At 44.0% G+C, this 15,776-nt stretch overlaps 2 protein-coding genes across 3 annotated transcripts; both read left to right on the top strand.

Moving 5' to 3' along the window:
* Positions 1-626: 626 nt before the first annotated feature.
* Positions 627-11,446, top strand: ppp2r2aa (protein phosphatase 2, regulatory subunit B, alpha a). Its single transcript, XM_030369493.1, is given in 13 exon segments — positions 627-937; positions 1,357-1,434; positions 3,266-3,327; positions 3,329-3,364; positions 3,521-3,562; positions 3,564-3,593; positions 3,595-3,688; positions 3,795-3,907; positions 4,323-4,500; positions 4,878-5,042; positions 5,551-5,720; positions 5,877-5,968; positions 8,088-11,446. Coding segments are annotated over 13 exon segments (1,347 nt in total). The 5' UTR covers positions 627-930; the 3' UTR covers positions 8,368-11,446.
* Positions 11,447-11,815: 369 nt separating this feature from the next.
* bnip3la (BCL2 interacting protein 3 like a) lies at positions 11,816-15,589 on the top strand. 2 transcript variants are annotated; one of them, XM_030369495.1, is made up of 6 exons: positions 11,816-11,921; positions 13,182-13,422; positions 13,501-13,588; positions 13,753-13,868; positions 14,031-14,180; positions 14,280-15,589. In XM_030369495.1, exons 1-6 carry the CDS (start codon positions 11,870-11,872, stop codon positions 14,326-14,328), a joined length of 696 nt encoding a protein of 231 aa, XP_030225355.1. In that variant the 5' UTR covers positions 11,816-11,869; the 3' UTR covers positions 14,329-15,589. The 2 variants fall into 2 exon arrangements, with proteins under 2 accessions (XP_030225355.1, XP_030225354.1); XM_030369494.1 differs by having other exon boundaries at positions 13,170-13,422.
* Positions 15,590-15,776: the final 187 nt, after the last annotated feature.

Genomic DNA, 15,776 nt, shown 5'->3' with positions numbered 1-15,776 from the left:
TTTACCAAAATAACATATTGAGAGGATTACATAACAGGGTTCCACTTTTTAATCCAACTGTAACATAGTGTGGTGGCGCATGGCAGGTCACAGATGAGGGGGATAATGATAAGGGGGTGTGCATTCTTTAATACATCCATGTTTTGGAGATTAAGTTGATTAAATATTTGAGGTTGATTCCCTGTTCGATATGTAGGCTGTCACTCTTCTGAGAAAGTTTTAACTTTGTAAACAATGACTTGTAGCGCCAACTGCTGCCGAGATAAATGATTAAAATATATCATAGATAGCAATAATTATAGGTAGATGAATGAAGTTTATGGATTCAATATGAGGACTTTGTGTTGATAAACGCAAATAGGCTGCTAACTCCCTCTTGTAGGCTACTACAGGTACAGTGAACATGATGACTATGATGATCTGCACAATTAACAATTGTGCAGAGTTAGGTTTTGATTTCTCTAGATTATCTACAAGTGCTTGCCAGAAATAGAGAACAATTAATTAAATAGAAGTTAGGGTGCTGATGAGATTCGAACCTTGGCGCTGGCGGTTCGTACGGATCTAATTGGCTAAGGACCGACAGTGCACTCCTACGCTGGCCGCTCTGACGCCCGCTGAGCGCCCGCGTCCCGCCATTTTGAAAGTGTACGCAGGGAGAGGCAGAGGCGGGGAAATAACCCCAAGTAAGTTCAAAGTCCGAGCCGAGCCGTGCGGATTTCAACAGTCAACTCTACACTGGTGACAAAACAGAAAAACAAAAATCCAACCAACGCCTGTCATGTGTGGGAGAGTCGTTCATTTATCTTCGTGATTCCTCCCCACCGCCGCCGCCGCCGCTCCTCCTCGGTCAGAACCGGCCGACCCGAGTCCGCACCGCTCCGACCCCGGGCCCGACAACCACCGCACCCCCGCTCTGAGTCCCTCGCCATGGCAGGTAAACGCTCCCAGCTCACCGTGGACCTGTATTTGAACACGGTGTTTCTTTATTCCACGACTCCGTGGCTGTGTCTCTGTGAACGTGAACATATGTAAGAGCGTGTGCTGTGGATGCTATCGATGAGCTGCTAGCTGGCGAGGCTAGCCTGGCGAGCTAGGCTAACGATGGTTGTAGTTTGGTTGTTAACACGGCTACTGATTCGGCGTTAGCAGCTCATCTGTCCCAGCTGTTTTAATGCATTCGTTGTTGGCTACAGATGCCAACAGGGTTATTTATTGTGGGGCGTTTTGAAGAGCTTTGGGAGTGCCTGTGTGGCCCTGCTTAGGAAGCGTGAGGATTGTGACTGGATGACTGGAGCCACCCTTGGTTGGAGGATGAATCGTTCAATGTATTTTCCTGTTTGGTGTGTGTTGCAGGAGCCGGTGGTGGGTGCAACGATGTCCAGTGGTGCTTCTCCCAAGTCAAGGGAGCGATTGATGACGATGTCGCGGAGGGTAAGTGCATGTGGGGCGTCATGGGTTAGCATGGGGACCTGAGTGCTTACCATGGATGTATTGCATTGTGCTGCTACGAATGGAGAGAGTCTTTCCGGAATCCCTGCATATTTCACTGAACACAGTTTTGCAGTATAGGGCCTGACGTCTAGTCCCATGGATGTCTAGTCGTTGACTCAAAGCCCAAAATCAATCAATGGATTTTGACGGGACATGGCGTGTGGCTTGGCATGTCACAGAATTGCCTGCCACTATTTAGCACCGCTACCGTCAGTGAGATTTAACGGTTTGGCATTCTGCCAATATCAAAAGTGTTTCTTCTCACTTTAAATATTGAAAGGTACAACACAAGCGCATTCATACCACGCTCCCTAATGCACATCTGGATGTTTAGATTATTTTTGATGGATTGCATGTTAATTTAAATTCATTATATTCAAAAACATAGATGTGCTCACAGAAAATCAGGGTCACTGAGTCTGAGTTGAGACGACCCAATTGGAGCTTCCACAAGTACTCAAACTATTGTAGATTCACCCTCTAAGATCAATACACATACTTCCCATCTCCATCCTTTGTTTAGTCCGACCCTTATATATATTCACTCACTTCATTCAAACTCCCTTTGTTACCCAATATTAATTATAATTGCCCACTGACATTTGTGAAATTGAATTTTATAATATTCATATTTTCCTTGAAGGATCTATTCAATATAGGGTATTTTTATATTGGTTACGCTAGTATATTGTTCCTGAGCATATAAGATATATATTTTAGTAAAAAGGGTTGGCAGCAGATATCTCATGCCGACAAACCGGTCCCATGCAATTATATTGTCAGTAATTGGTGGACTTGCCATTGTAGCTATGTGGCTGTTTACAGTAAGCTTTACCTAAGGATGACCCTAAATGTCGGCTTTGCTGAAGTTTTCCCAAAACAAGACATTTAATAGGCCCGGTTGCACAACTCGGCACCACAGTTTTGTAACCATTTCTTTGGCTTCTAAAAAGTAAATGTGTGGAGTCAAGTTGTAGTAGGCTATGTTTGTTAGCCAAACAATTAGTATTGGGTTATTTTCATGCAGGCATTTGATAAAGGATCTATTGTTCTGTGGGATTGAAAAACAGAGATGATCATTTAAATGATGTCCCTGTGTTGTAAATTGCACTTGCAAAGCAAACGTTCATTTAAAAATATCTGAACATTAACTACTTTATCAATTCTCACCTGGCGGGTATTTCTAAAAAGATTTTCCTTTTGACTTGATAAACGATTACAAAGCATTGACTTTCACAGCAAACCATTGCGCCCACAGGCATGACCTTGTATTTGAGCCACCATCGAACAACCAAATGGTTCTAGACACTCCAGGTTGCACAGACCACAAGAGCACAAAAGCCCTGGAGCGGGTCCACGGGATCAGTGTTAAGATCCCCCTCAAGGATAAGTGCATCGGATACAAAACTGGAAAACCTTTTAATAACTCTGGCTTTTGTGCTCGTGATCTGTGCAAATGTCTTTCCCCTCTTGACTGTTGTGTGGGACACAACGGCATCCATTGCATCACACATTCACATTCGGGGCATTTATTAGCAGACGCTTTGATCCACAGAGACAATAATTACATTTGTCAGAAGAAACAGAAGCAACAATATATTGCTGTCGGTACAGGGAGGAGGTCCCATCCTTCTCGAGAACCTCGCTCCATTTAAGAGCGAGACGAACACGCTCTGTGATGTTCTGCGTACAATAATCACACTGTACCATATTTAAAGCACAAGATGTAGCTGTAGTGTTAACACAATTCTCTACCGTCTGTCCATGACAGCTGACATCATATCAACTGTTGAATTCAACCACTCGGGGGAGCTGCTGGCTACCGGGGACAAGGGGGGGCCGTGTCGTCATCTTCCAGCAGGAGCCAGAGGTAAGCCGGTGTGACTCACCGCCGCCACCGCTCATCCATCACCGCCGTCTCCTCCGAACAACAGCGCCGTTCGTCCTCACACCCGCCATTGCCTCCGAGTGCTTTGTGTTCACGACGGCTTTCTTGTCTCTCTTGTCACGTCACTGTTGTCCGTAGAGTAAGAACCAGCCCCAGTGCCGCGGGGAGTACAACGTGTACAAGCACCTTCCAGAGCCACGAACCCGAGTTCGGACTACCTGAAGAGTCTGGAGATCGAGGAGAAGATCAACAAGATCCGATGGCTGCCCCAGAAGAATGCCGCCCAGTTTCTTTTGTCCACAAACGGTTGGTTGAGCAGCGACGCCTCCTATTGTGCAACTGTCTTTTTTTCTATATCTATATCGTACCTCTTCTTTGGAACCTAATCTCGTCTTGATCCTTTGACTTGCAGACAAAACCATAAAGCTTTGGAAAATCAGCGAGCGGGACAAGCGACCGGAGGGCTACAACCTGAAGGAGGAGGATGGCCGCTACCGAGACCCCAACACCGTCACTACACTACGGGTGTGTGTTGACACGGGGATGATGTACTTGTTAGGACTCAGTTCTCACTCGCACTGTTTACCATTTCACTATTTGGCCGCCACTTTAGTCCAGAGCGGCTTACAGTGAATTGAGCCGCATGTCATTAAGGAGCGCATAAGGATGGGACGCGGCGGGACAGTCTTTTAGCTGTAAGCTGTCTACCCACTCCACTATCCTGCCCCTAAATCCATGCATTGTTCATCTGAAATGCTTTCTCCTGCCTGCCAGTAATGCGGTTGCGTGTGTATCCTGTTGGTTTCCTCTACCAACAGCCCTATAATCTAACCGGTCGTGATGTTTGCGTTGCTTCCTCAACCCACGCACACCTCGTGGTGTGTTTTTTTTAATTCTTTACGACTGTTAATTACTGTGTCAACGCCCCGCTTCCCTCCAGGTGCCAGTGTTCCGTCCCATGGACCTGATGGTTGAGGCCAGCCCTCGGCGCGTGTTTGCCAACGCTCACACGTACCACATCAACTCCATCTCTGTGAACAGCGACTGTGAGACGTACCTGTCTGCGGACGACCTCAGGATTAACCTGTGGAATCTGGAGATCACCGACCGGAGCTTCAGTATCCTCTTTTTGCGATCAATTGGGTTTAATCTCTCACCTCTGCTTCTGGAAGCTTAGTCCTCCTGGCGAGACACACACTGTGAAATGAAGTGTTTTGTGCGGCCTGTGGCTCAGGTGGAAGAGCGGGTTGAGTGGTAACCAGAAGGTTGCTTGTTCGATTTAGAGTGTCGAGGTGTCCCTGAGCAAGACGCCTCACCCTGACTGCTCCCGACGCGCTGGCTGTCGCCTTGCATCGTTGACACCGCCGTCGGTGTGTGAATGTGTGCACGTGTGACGCAATTTTCTAAAGCGCATTTGAGGGGTCAATGGTTAGAAAAGCGCTGTGTGAATGCAGTCCGTTGACCATTTTGGAGTCCTTCACCTGAACCCCATCAGACATCGTTGACATAAAGCCCACCAACATGGAGGAGCTCACGGAGGTGATCACCGCCGCAGAGTTCCACCCCAACCAGTGCAACACCTTCGTCTACAGCAGCAGCAAGGGCACCATCAGGCTGTGTGACATGAGGGCCTCAGCCCTCTGCGACCAGCACTCCAAGAGTAGGTGTTCCTGCTTTACATGGACATTGAGGGGGATTTTGCAGACGCTTTTATCCAAGGCCCAATCCCATTTCTACCCCTTACCCCTTACCCCTTCAAAACAAGGGGGAGGGGTAAGGGGTAGAAATGGGATTGGGCCCAAAACAACTTACAATAAGAACATTTGTCGGAAGAAAGATGAACAATATAGCGCTGTCGGTACAGGAAGGATGTTCATAGAACCAAGTGCCATGCACTAACAATTGTTAGGTTAAGCCATTTCCTGTGCTTAACAAAGACGGCTAGGGTAACACGCTAGGTACTGTTTAAGTTCCAGGACGTACAACAGACAATAAGTTCGTAGGCCGTACGCTTTGCCTTGGTGCAAAATCTGCATGTCCTTTAACTCATGGTCATGTATCACTGATGAATTTAATCTTAATTGATAAAAACAAAAGTGGAACATGTCTGAACGTCTTTGTCCGTCATATTCTAAGTGACTAAATTAACGTTTCCTTCTTCTGTTCAGTGTTCGAAGAGCCAGAGGATCCAAACAACCGCTCCTTCTTCTCCGAGATCATCTCGTCGATCTCCGACGTCAAGTTCAGCCACAGCGGGCGCTACATGATGACCCGTGACTACCTGTCAGTAAAGATATGGGACCTCAACATGGAGACCAGGCCAGTGGAGACGTATCAGGTGTGCATCCATGTCTAATAACAAGGCACTTCTTTCTGTACTTCACAATATCTAAATCCTTCCATGGGCCCTGTGCAGGTTATGAGACTGTTTCTCACCAAATAATGGATGATCCGCTGTAAAGCTGTTGACTTTGCTGCCATTTTGCTCCATCAGGTGCATGAATATCTCAGGAGTAAGCTGTGCTCCCTCTATGAGAACGACTGCATCTTTGATAAGTTTGAGTGCTGCTGGAACGGGAATGACAGGTGAGCTGCTGTGTGTGTGTGTGTGTGTGTGTGTGTTATCATGTGTCGGGGATCATCAACACACACCCGTCTGTTCAGTGCCCTTGTCTAGCCGAGGCCTGTACAGGAATTTATATCGCACACGTTTTGTTTCGGTTGGTGGCTGGGATGAAAAATGTATTCCATTATGCACACTGTTAGAAGGTCTCAAGGGAGGTTTGCGGACAGAAAGAAAACATTGTGAATGAAATATAAAAGGTAAATGACCCAACGACACTGCAGAGAGTGAGACATTGATATTATAAGCATTCATGTCTTTAGTGGGTGTTGTTGGCCTTTTTAAAAAGCAAGCCTCTGAAGAATAAGTGTTTATTGTCCATATTATTAAATAATATGTTGACCTTTTCTAAACAGATTGAATCTTACACAAGTCGTACTTCATTTCATAGCTCTTCAAATCGGTAACCTTCATCTAAAAGGTTATCAAATGCTTGTAAGCACACAGTCTAATACTGTCACGGCAATGAATGACATGAGGCTACACTGCACACCAAATCTAACACCTTTTGGCCTTTTTCTTTTGTATTTGCCTTTTTATTGTATTCCTACACGCACAATAGCGCCTGTGTGAGAGATGAAATCATTTCAAATGACAGATTTATTTATGTGCATAATATTATATTACAATTCGCTGTTCCCTCGTCGGGTAAACCGTTCTAGTCCCGCAGTGCAATTTCATCAAAACGTTGCACAATGCCAAACCTATTCGCTTTGTGAGGATTGGAAGCCATCTCTTACTAAATAAGCTAAAAAACGTTTAGTCTACATTGAAGCTCTGCCTTAAACATCAGACTCTGACCGATGAGTGGATCTGAAAGCCACTGGCGTCCACGTAGCAGTCCTATATCATATTGTTGTTTTGCTTTTTGCCTTATTAAGATGGCTGTAGAAAGGAAAAGCGATCCGTCGATAAACACGATACTGCAGCAGTGGTCTCTGCCAGGTCCATTTCAGCCAGGGAAAGAGACGCCGGCAAAACGGGCCTGTTTCTGGGCCAGGTACAAGACGTCTAATCCGATTGGTCAGAAAGGTTCAAGAATTCTAATCTGATTGGGCACAAATGTAGACAAATCGAATCTTATTGGTCACAAAGGTGAACGTGAATAACTTGACCTCCCACTCCTTTAAATGCCAACAGAATTTTTTTGGCATCCCAGTTCACTTGATTACGTCTTTTTAATTAGCTTACTGTATCAGATTGGCTTCAATAGGCTTTATTTAGGATAGTTTTCTGGGATGCGTTCCCTGCTCACATTTTTCAGAACATTTTCAAATTATAAATTTTAATTGCACTATGAAGGTAAGGCAACAAGGAGGCAATTCCCTAGCGGTATAGATAATCAGCAAGCCAAATACTCCTCCCCTCTCCTTCTGCTGCTTTGGAACGGGGAAGACGGCCTGTTGGCACAGAACGCTTATGTGGAGGAATGGAGAGAGGAGTTTGACGCACATGCTCTGGGTCGACGGTGGTTGCTTGATTTTAGATTTTTTTTTAACAACCGGACGGACGATGATTAGAATAAATCTGTACTGCCCCACAGTGGACCTTTCTTTGTGAAAAGGGTGTGGACGTGCATTGCTTCCACGATCAATGTCTAACCGGGACCCCACTGTAAAATTTTTAAACACAAATTCATATTTTGTGCAATAGGCAGATTTAGATTAATTAGATTACATTAATTGTGATGCATCGCTGCTGAAAATCCTGATCTCCCTCCTAACAGGAATGGAATTTGCATTCAAAGGGACAATGAAATAAAAATATTAAAATAAAAATAATAATGTACATGTGTATAATATTGTGGAAGAAAAACATTGTAATATATTTTATTTGCAATCCCCGTCATTGAATGATTTATGACTTTAGAACCATTGTATGGTTGTTTGTCGGGGGCCTCGCATGAACCCTCCTAATCTAGCCCTGTCATTATCGACTGGCGACAGAGCCCCCGTGCCACTAGTTGGGCGGTTTCCCTCCCAGGCGATGGCACCCGTCCAGCCAAGTGCACCGGCGCCTCTCCTCTGTATTCGCCTGTCCCCCACACACCCCTCATCAGCGCTCTCCCTGCTCCTCCCACAGCGTTGTGATGACGGGCTCCTACAACAACTTCTTCCGGATGTTCGACCGGGGCTACAGGCAGGACGTGACCCTGGAGGCGTCGCGGGAGAACAGCAAGCCGCGCTCCGTGCTGAAGCCGCGCAAGGTGTGCACAGGTGGGAAGCGCAAAAAGGATGAGATCAGTGTAGATAGTTTGGACTTTAACAAGAAGATCCTTCACACGGCCTGGCATCCCCTGGACAACATCATCGCCGTGGCCACCACCAATAATCTCTACATATTCCAGGACAAACTGAACTAGTGTTCCATGAACCCTCCAGATCCCAGTTTCTGCTTAGCCCCCCCCCCCCCCCCCCCCCCCCCCCACCCACCCAACCATATCCCACCCCCAGCACTCATATACTCACCTAGACAATGTGATCCGTCTTTGATGGCTTTCTCGGGCTGCATCCCCTGGTCTGGTCTCTGTGATCTGCCCCCCAGCTGATATTTTTGGATTTGCATATGTATAAGCCCGGTGCACCCTGTGAATGGTGCAATCTCTTTCTTGCTGCCGTGCAATACCCTCCATTGGGGCCAGCACAGGTGCATTTCCAAAGCGCAACCAATATCTGCATGTGCAGAGCTCTTGGGTGCTGGGTCCAGACTCTGGGGATCCGGCCTGGGGGGGAATCCCCTGTTAGGAGCACACCACAACCCTTGCCCACCACCACAGTTCATTTCCACTACATCCCAGCCCAAAGGGGAATGATGACGATTGTGTACAGTTATTTGGCTAGGTCAATATTACTTTTTATTTGGTGCCATCATGACATTTTTTGTATGTCGTAGATACCAAGTTTAGATTTTATTTTGCAACGTTAGCGCTTTTTTGTTTTGTTTTTCTTTCGTCATGTGTTTTTGATATTTTCGTCTCACACTTCTATTTGTTTCGGGCCTAGAACACTGGAAAGTATAATCAGTCAACACTCCATATTGTCCCTGATTCATTAAGTCCAGTGGCCACGTTAGGGAACCCCACCACCCCAATATGTACAGCGCACTACCATTCAACAACGGCACCACAGGATGGGGTGGTGGCCTGGGAGAAGGATGACTAGCCATCCGGTTGATGGCTGCTCTTTAAACGTTTGAGGTTATGTCTGACACACGCGGTCCCTGTGGTACACGGGCTGCTGTGGTCCCGCAGGCACTCCCAGGGGGACCCCATTGTGACGTTTACCCTCACACTTTGGTGGACGGCCATGACACCCTCAGGACTAAGTCTGTTGTACACGGTCACTGTAGAAGGTCTTAAAGTGGCTTATTTCTGTGTTTGCGTGGCGGGTTAGGTTGCCAACATCTCTACATAGCCTGTCATGGTGTCGCCGAATAGGTGGTTTACTTTCATGATGTTTTTTTTTCTTTGTGCGAGTTTATGATTTTGTACTGTACCAGAGAAAAGTCACCATAGCCGGTTTATTTTTGTATACAAATTAAGGTAATAGGCTTACGGTCTAATCACTGTAGTTTTAAGGCGGTATGTTCTGGAAATATTTGTATGTGGAAGGACATTTGCTTTACAAGATGATCACTTGTGACATTGGAGAGTTTTGTTCGTCCTGCAGGCGATTGGTTGACACCTAAACAATGTGTAATGAAATAAAAAGGGAGTCTGTTTGTTATATTGGATGCACAAACAAAATTAACATACTGTGTCCGTACAGCCGTGGTCATACGCACCAAATTACTTTTGAATTTGGCTTACTGTAATTCAGATTTTGTGGAAACTATTTGGGATGCCTTTTGAGTTCAAATTAATTTGGATCTTAACTTAAAGTTTGATTCGAGTGCCATTTTGTTTCTGGATTGGAGAAAAATGCTTGCTGAAAAAGGAATAATAATAAAATATAGGCTTTTCTTGGCCTAAACAGGAATGTCCCTCTTATCTACCATATATCCAACCAGATTTCTCTCAAAAACCAGTGGGCCTAATTTGCTTGTTTTTGCCACATCCTCACAACTGAATGGATGATTCAGTCAAACTATGGCTCCAGCTGTTCTAAGTCACTTGGGTAAATCCTGAGGTATCTTTTCCTTATGGGTAATTATAGTGTACCATGTATTTGGCTATTCTAATATCAATGTGCTTTCAGTCTTTATTTCCACCCATAAGAAATGCCAACAATTAGCCATGCTCACTTTTATGTAATCCATAAGATGATTCTCTACACCAGGGCCTGTCTTCTGGGAGATGTGCTCAAATCATGGATGTCATCAGTCTTCAAACGTCTTCTGAAGACTTTCACATACAACACGAGAACAGACTCGTCCATTTCATCTCATTCCATTTTCCACACACTGCTTGGGAATCGTATAGCCTGGCAACTGTTTATTTTTCAATGGTCACTGGGTGAGATGGTCACTGAAAATCCGTCATTGAAATGTTTGAATTTGTTAATGGCGTTGTTTGACGTGGACAACAACTGCAATGTGATTATTTTTTTTCGGGGGGGGGGGGGGGGGGGGTGGTACTCACTAGATTGGCATTCACATGAAGAGTCATCGTTTTCATAAACACAGTGTTGCTAAAATAAAACATGTCTCCACCAAATTATACAAGTTTTCGGTTTGGCACGGTTTTTCCAAATTGACTAATTAAAAGGCAAGCATGTAGATGCAAGGAAATTGTCCAACCTCATGATGGAACGGTTAGCACTGTATCTAATCAATTGTTGCTAGAATAATGGTTTCCCCCACCGTCACATTCAGTATTTGGTCTTTATTATTTGGCCATTCTTATGCAAGGTTTTGATGGAAGGTCTTGACCAAGTGTAATGCAGAGGGACCCTATTGCCTTTCTCAGAGCAATGACCACTAGATAATCAAATGGTTATTTCTTGACCTTTCTGGCAGACAGGAGACTACTCAGGGGATATCGTTGCTGCTGACCGGTCGAAACCTTGTCTCTTTAATATGTGAATTTTTTTCAGGGGTTTAGAAAAACTGCCTTATTTTCAGTTTGGGGATGCATTCTTGAAATTGATTTTAAATGGGGTTTGTGAGCACTGGACTGAGGCAACTTATATATACCAATAGAGGACCACACAACCTCCATTTTAAGCAAGATTAAACAAGAAAAAAAATCCTTATTGGATTTGTGATGTTTTACCATGGCAGCATAATATTAGTGTATAATGTATGAGTCAACAACAGAATGCACTTTTATTTGTGAGGATTTAATTGATTTGTATGTTTGGCTCAAGGGGCTCGCTAATAAAAGATTTAAAGGTATTTGGTGATGTGTTTAAAAACAAGATCTAAACAAAAATGTTCAGATGTATAGCTCTGTCTGTTAAACGAAATAAAGTTAGAGGGAATGAAATATTCCCAGATATGAATTCCGAATAATATCTTTTCTTATAACACCAAAATGATCATCAGTTTACATTGGACCTCTTTAGCATGTAACTAAAGTGGATTACATTTGGAAATGCATTTCTCTATGGATTATTGTATTCCTCGTACAATGGTTCATTCAGTCCGTTCCAGAACTTATATTATACATTCATCACACACCAAACTGGTCATCCCAGCCAGGATGCTGCTGACTCGTTAGTATGATAATCCTGTGATCTGATAAATAAATAAATGTATTGATTGCTCTTCCGTGAACTTCAGACCTCCTTACCACTGCACAAATGTGGCCATCTAAATGCAGACTGTTTTATATAAATGTAAATTGAACAGCAGCCAAAGTCCAGGGGTTGTTCTGCGCATGCGTACAGTCCGAGTAGGAGAGAAGCTAAACATTGGTAGTCAACATGTCTACCGCTGCTGCTCAACAAAACAATAACGGAGAGCCGGGACTGCAAGGTAGGTGCCCGCGGCCGCCTTTTGACACCCGAGGGGGCGAACCATTACTCCTGTATGTTTCATGAAGGGAGGGTACTCGCGACGACCACATTTAAGAGAGATATCGAGAAAAAGTTCGATCGGGAATGGAATTTCTTCTTCTTCTGGGCGGGGTGGGCTGTGACGTGGCTAAACGTTGCGTCGAACTGACCAATGGCGGGCTTGATGTCTGGGGTCTCAACCACCCAGAGAAGAGAAGCTGTAATGGGCGGGCTCTAGCCGAAAATAAAAACAACTTTGGGACAATAGATGAGCGCAATTTCGTTTGAAATGGCGTTCTATGTATAAGTTGTATAGCGTTTGCTAAAACATTTCCGCTTATTTAGTGAATTGTTATTCATCTCCTAAAACATGCAAGAAATTGCATTTCAGAAATGTTTCTAGTACCATTTCGTGGGTCATTTATGTACATGCATCATTCGGGATGCGCCATATTTTACGCTGCGGATGCAGAACTGTGACTAAACGTTTTCCTAAAGAATAAGTCCACTTTGTAACGTCCAAGGAGGTATTCCTTCCAGGACTTTTAGTTGTTTCTTTATTTCGGGGCCGTCCACGTCACGGGTCCTGGCTGGGGCGACGAAATGCATGGCCTATGAGTTATGCAATAACACAAACCTGGACCACTCGTGTTTTAGTTGTGTGTGTGTGACACCACTCGGTCGTATCTTTTGGGTGGGCTTTGGGTTTTAACTGACTCATTAAAAACTCCCATCGGCGCTGCCAAGGCTGGTGGCGTCCAAAGATTATGCAACCCAATTTCCTGCTAAAGGAAGCAGGCTGTGTGTAGGGCAGTAGCACAAATGTTTGTTTATGAAGTCGTAAGAAATAATAGCAGGGTTCGTACTCTTATATCTAGAAATATGCCATTATGCTTGTTCAAGATTTTGACTTATTGGTTGATCGAAACCCGATCATCAAATATGCCACCAATAAAAATTGTTCATGTCAATAGTAACTAGTTCTATACTTTATAAACAGCATCGTCACTACAGATTTCTAACCTTACCATTTTTTTTCCTTAACGGTTAAAACCTTGATATGCGGTAAGTTTAAGTGTGCCTCACCATGTTATATGTCTGTATTAGTTCAATGACAATCAAGTTAAACCAACAATAACAATGTCTCTTGGCCTCTAACATTGACCCATAAACATTGATACCAGTGTACTTGCGCAACCACTCTACGGTACTTTCTTGCTTTCCACAGTTTCTTGGGTAGAACTGGAAATCAATGGCAACACAGAGGCACAACCCCCTCCTTCAGTAGCCCCCGCCCCTGAGCCGCTGAATGGGAACGCCGGGGAGTCCGTCATGGGGGTGCTTCCGGAGGAGCTGGACGAGAGCTTGGTAGGAGGCTTGGAGCATGTGCCCTCCTCCTCCTCCATCCACAATGGAGACATGGAGAAGATACTACTGGATGCACAGCATGAGTCGAGCCAGAGCAGCTCCTCCTGTAACAGGTAGGGTGACTGGCGTTGTACATGGGGGAGGGGGGTGGTAGGGAGTTTGGTCTTCTTAATTATTAAGTGTCGCATCAGTCCGCACAGGCCGCCCAGCCCGGACCACGACCAGGACGAGGGTCAGATCACCTTTGATGTGGACATGTCCAGCACAAGGGGAAGCCAGGTAAGCTAGAGACACCAGCGCTGCTGCCTCAAACCACCTGGGACAAGGGAGGGTTGTTGTGTTTTGTGCTTGGGTGTTGGGGTTGTGTGACGGTGGTTTGAACGAAGCCATGCGTGTTTTTGAGCGTTTCACATTGCAGATCGTTGTGTTTTATACTCTTGCAGTCTGAGGAGGAGGAGGAGGCGGACGCAGAGAAGGATAGGGAGGAAGATATCCTGATGAACACCGGTGACGACTGGGTGAATGACTGGTCGAGTAGACCTGAAAACATCCCTCCAAAGTAAGGGCCCTTCCATTGGTCTATTGATCAATTATAATCAACAAAAAAGCTGCAAATTACAGTTTCAAATGGGTGTTTAATTTGAGTTGTTAGGTTTGTTTCGTGGTTTATTTTACTGCGTTGTTCTAGAAGAGATATAACTGAGCGGTTGTTTATCCTCAGGGAGTTTCACTTCAAGCATCCTAGGCGTTCAGGCTCCCTCAGTATGAGGAAGAGCGGCGTGATGAAGAAAGGGGGCGTGTTCTCCGCGGAATTTCTCAAAGTCTTCATCCCTTCCCTGCTCCTCTCACACATCATCGCTATCGGCCTTGGGTCAGTCACAGTGCCAAAGATGCAGTAGCAATCAATTTATGTATTTTCCTACTTTTAATTTCTCTGAATTCATCAATTTAATCTGTTTATTACTCTCAGGGTCTATATCGGGAAGAGAATCGCCACATCGCCATCAAGCTCTTACTGAGTAAAAGCGAAAGCAGTGCCTGGATGTTGAATAAATCCCGCAGTCTACGAATCGTTTAAACATCCTCTTCTGATGTTCTTTGTATCCTGTCTAGGTCAACCTTTAGTGTGCTCCTGTAGTGCTCTGCCTACACACATTGAGTTGTGACTGCTTCTAGGTTTAGTAGGATAAATCACATTGTGTAGTTCCACTGTCTCAAACTTTTATATAGGGCAGAATGCTATAAGGAGGTGAAATCCCTCCGAAACCGAATCAATATTATTGTTTTCTTGCGCTGAGCTAAAAAACTAAAATAGTGATTATTTGATGATGGAGGTCAATAAAGGGGCATGGAATTTCTACAGATTTTGTCAATGATTTTGACAAAAATATTTGTAATTATGTATTCCTGAGTCAATGTTTTGCACGAGTTCAGCTGCATCTAACTCTATAAGATGCGAAAATAAGTTTGACAGACCATTTGAAAGGCCATTCAACTTTTTGCAGCATACAACTATTGCATTAACCCATAATATAATATGTTTGGGTGCCAAATATGTATATCACCTCTGCACATCGGTGATAGACTTTGAAATTGTCTTACATGTTAAAGTATTGAAGTAGATGTGAAAGTAATTAAAGCTGTGATCTTTTCAATTTATTACACACCTTGTGACTTAACTTATATGAAATGTTCAGCTTATAAATTGTTGCAGTTTGAGTTATAATTAACTTTTCTCTTCTATGTATAGTTTAACAAATGTTTGCTAATTGCTAAACTGGTCTTGAAGGTGTGTTTCTGATGGAAAAAATAATTATTTTTCTGTGCTAAAAAAGAGTTGTAATCGGATAGAATTACCATTCCTTTGATATTACACAAATTAAATGTCTTGTTTTTGTATGTTATAAATTAGAGAAAAGGGTTGGAAAACCAAAAGCTTTTTTTCTTTAATCACAGCTTTTGTAAATCGTAGCCATGCAAATGTATTCACTTATAATTGCAGGTACGGAAGAGAAGGACTAATCACAAACTAATAATTTGCATGTCTCAGACACTAGCTTGTTTTTGTTCAACATTTAACCTTTTCTTTAGGCATGTCATGTTAGTAGCCTTATTTTACATAGAGTCCAAGCACATTGTCATATGGAGGGCAGGGCCCTCACAAAGGTCATCTATTATTCTAGCAGTGACAGAAATAGATGGCTGACGATGAGAGATGTGTTACAATTGTACATATATTGTGGTCATAACAAAACAAAAATAAAAGTCTTCTTCCTCGTCGTTCCAGTTTTATTATCGTACACACATGATTGAATGCCTATTTAATTGAGAGTTAAATAGTAATAGCTAGACTTGAAAAATACATCAGACATTTTGGTGACACTTCACAATTGTGAGGGGAACCACAAGTGTTACCAAAATGTCTGATGACATTTTTATTTGAATCACTTCAATCGCATGGGTTCTA

The sequence above is a fragment of the Gadus morhua genome, chromosome 11 (assembly GCF_902167405.1).
Source record: "Gadus morhua chromosome 11, gadMor3.0, whole genome shotgun sequence".
NCBI lineage: Eukaryota > Metazoa > Chordata > Actinopteri > Gadiformes > Gadidae > Gadus > Gadus morhua.
The sequence above is the reverse complement of the archived record's forward strand: the minus strand, read 5'-3'. Positions and strand labels throughout refer to the sequence as shown.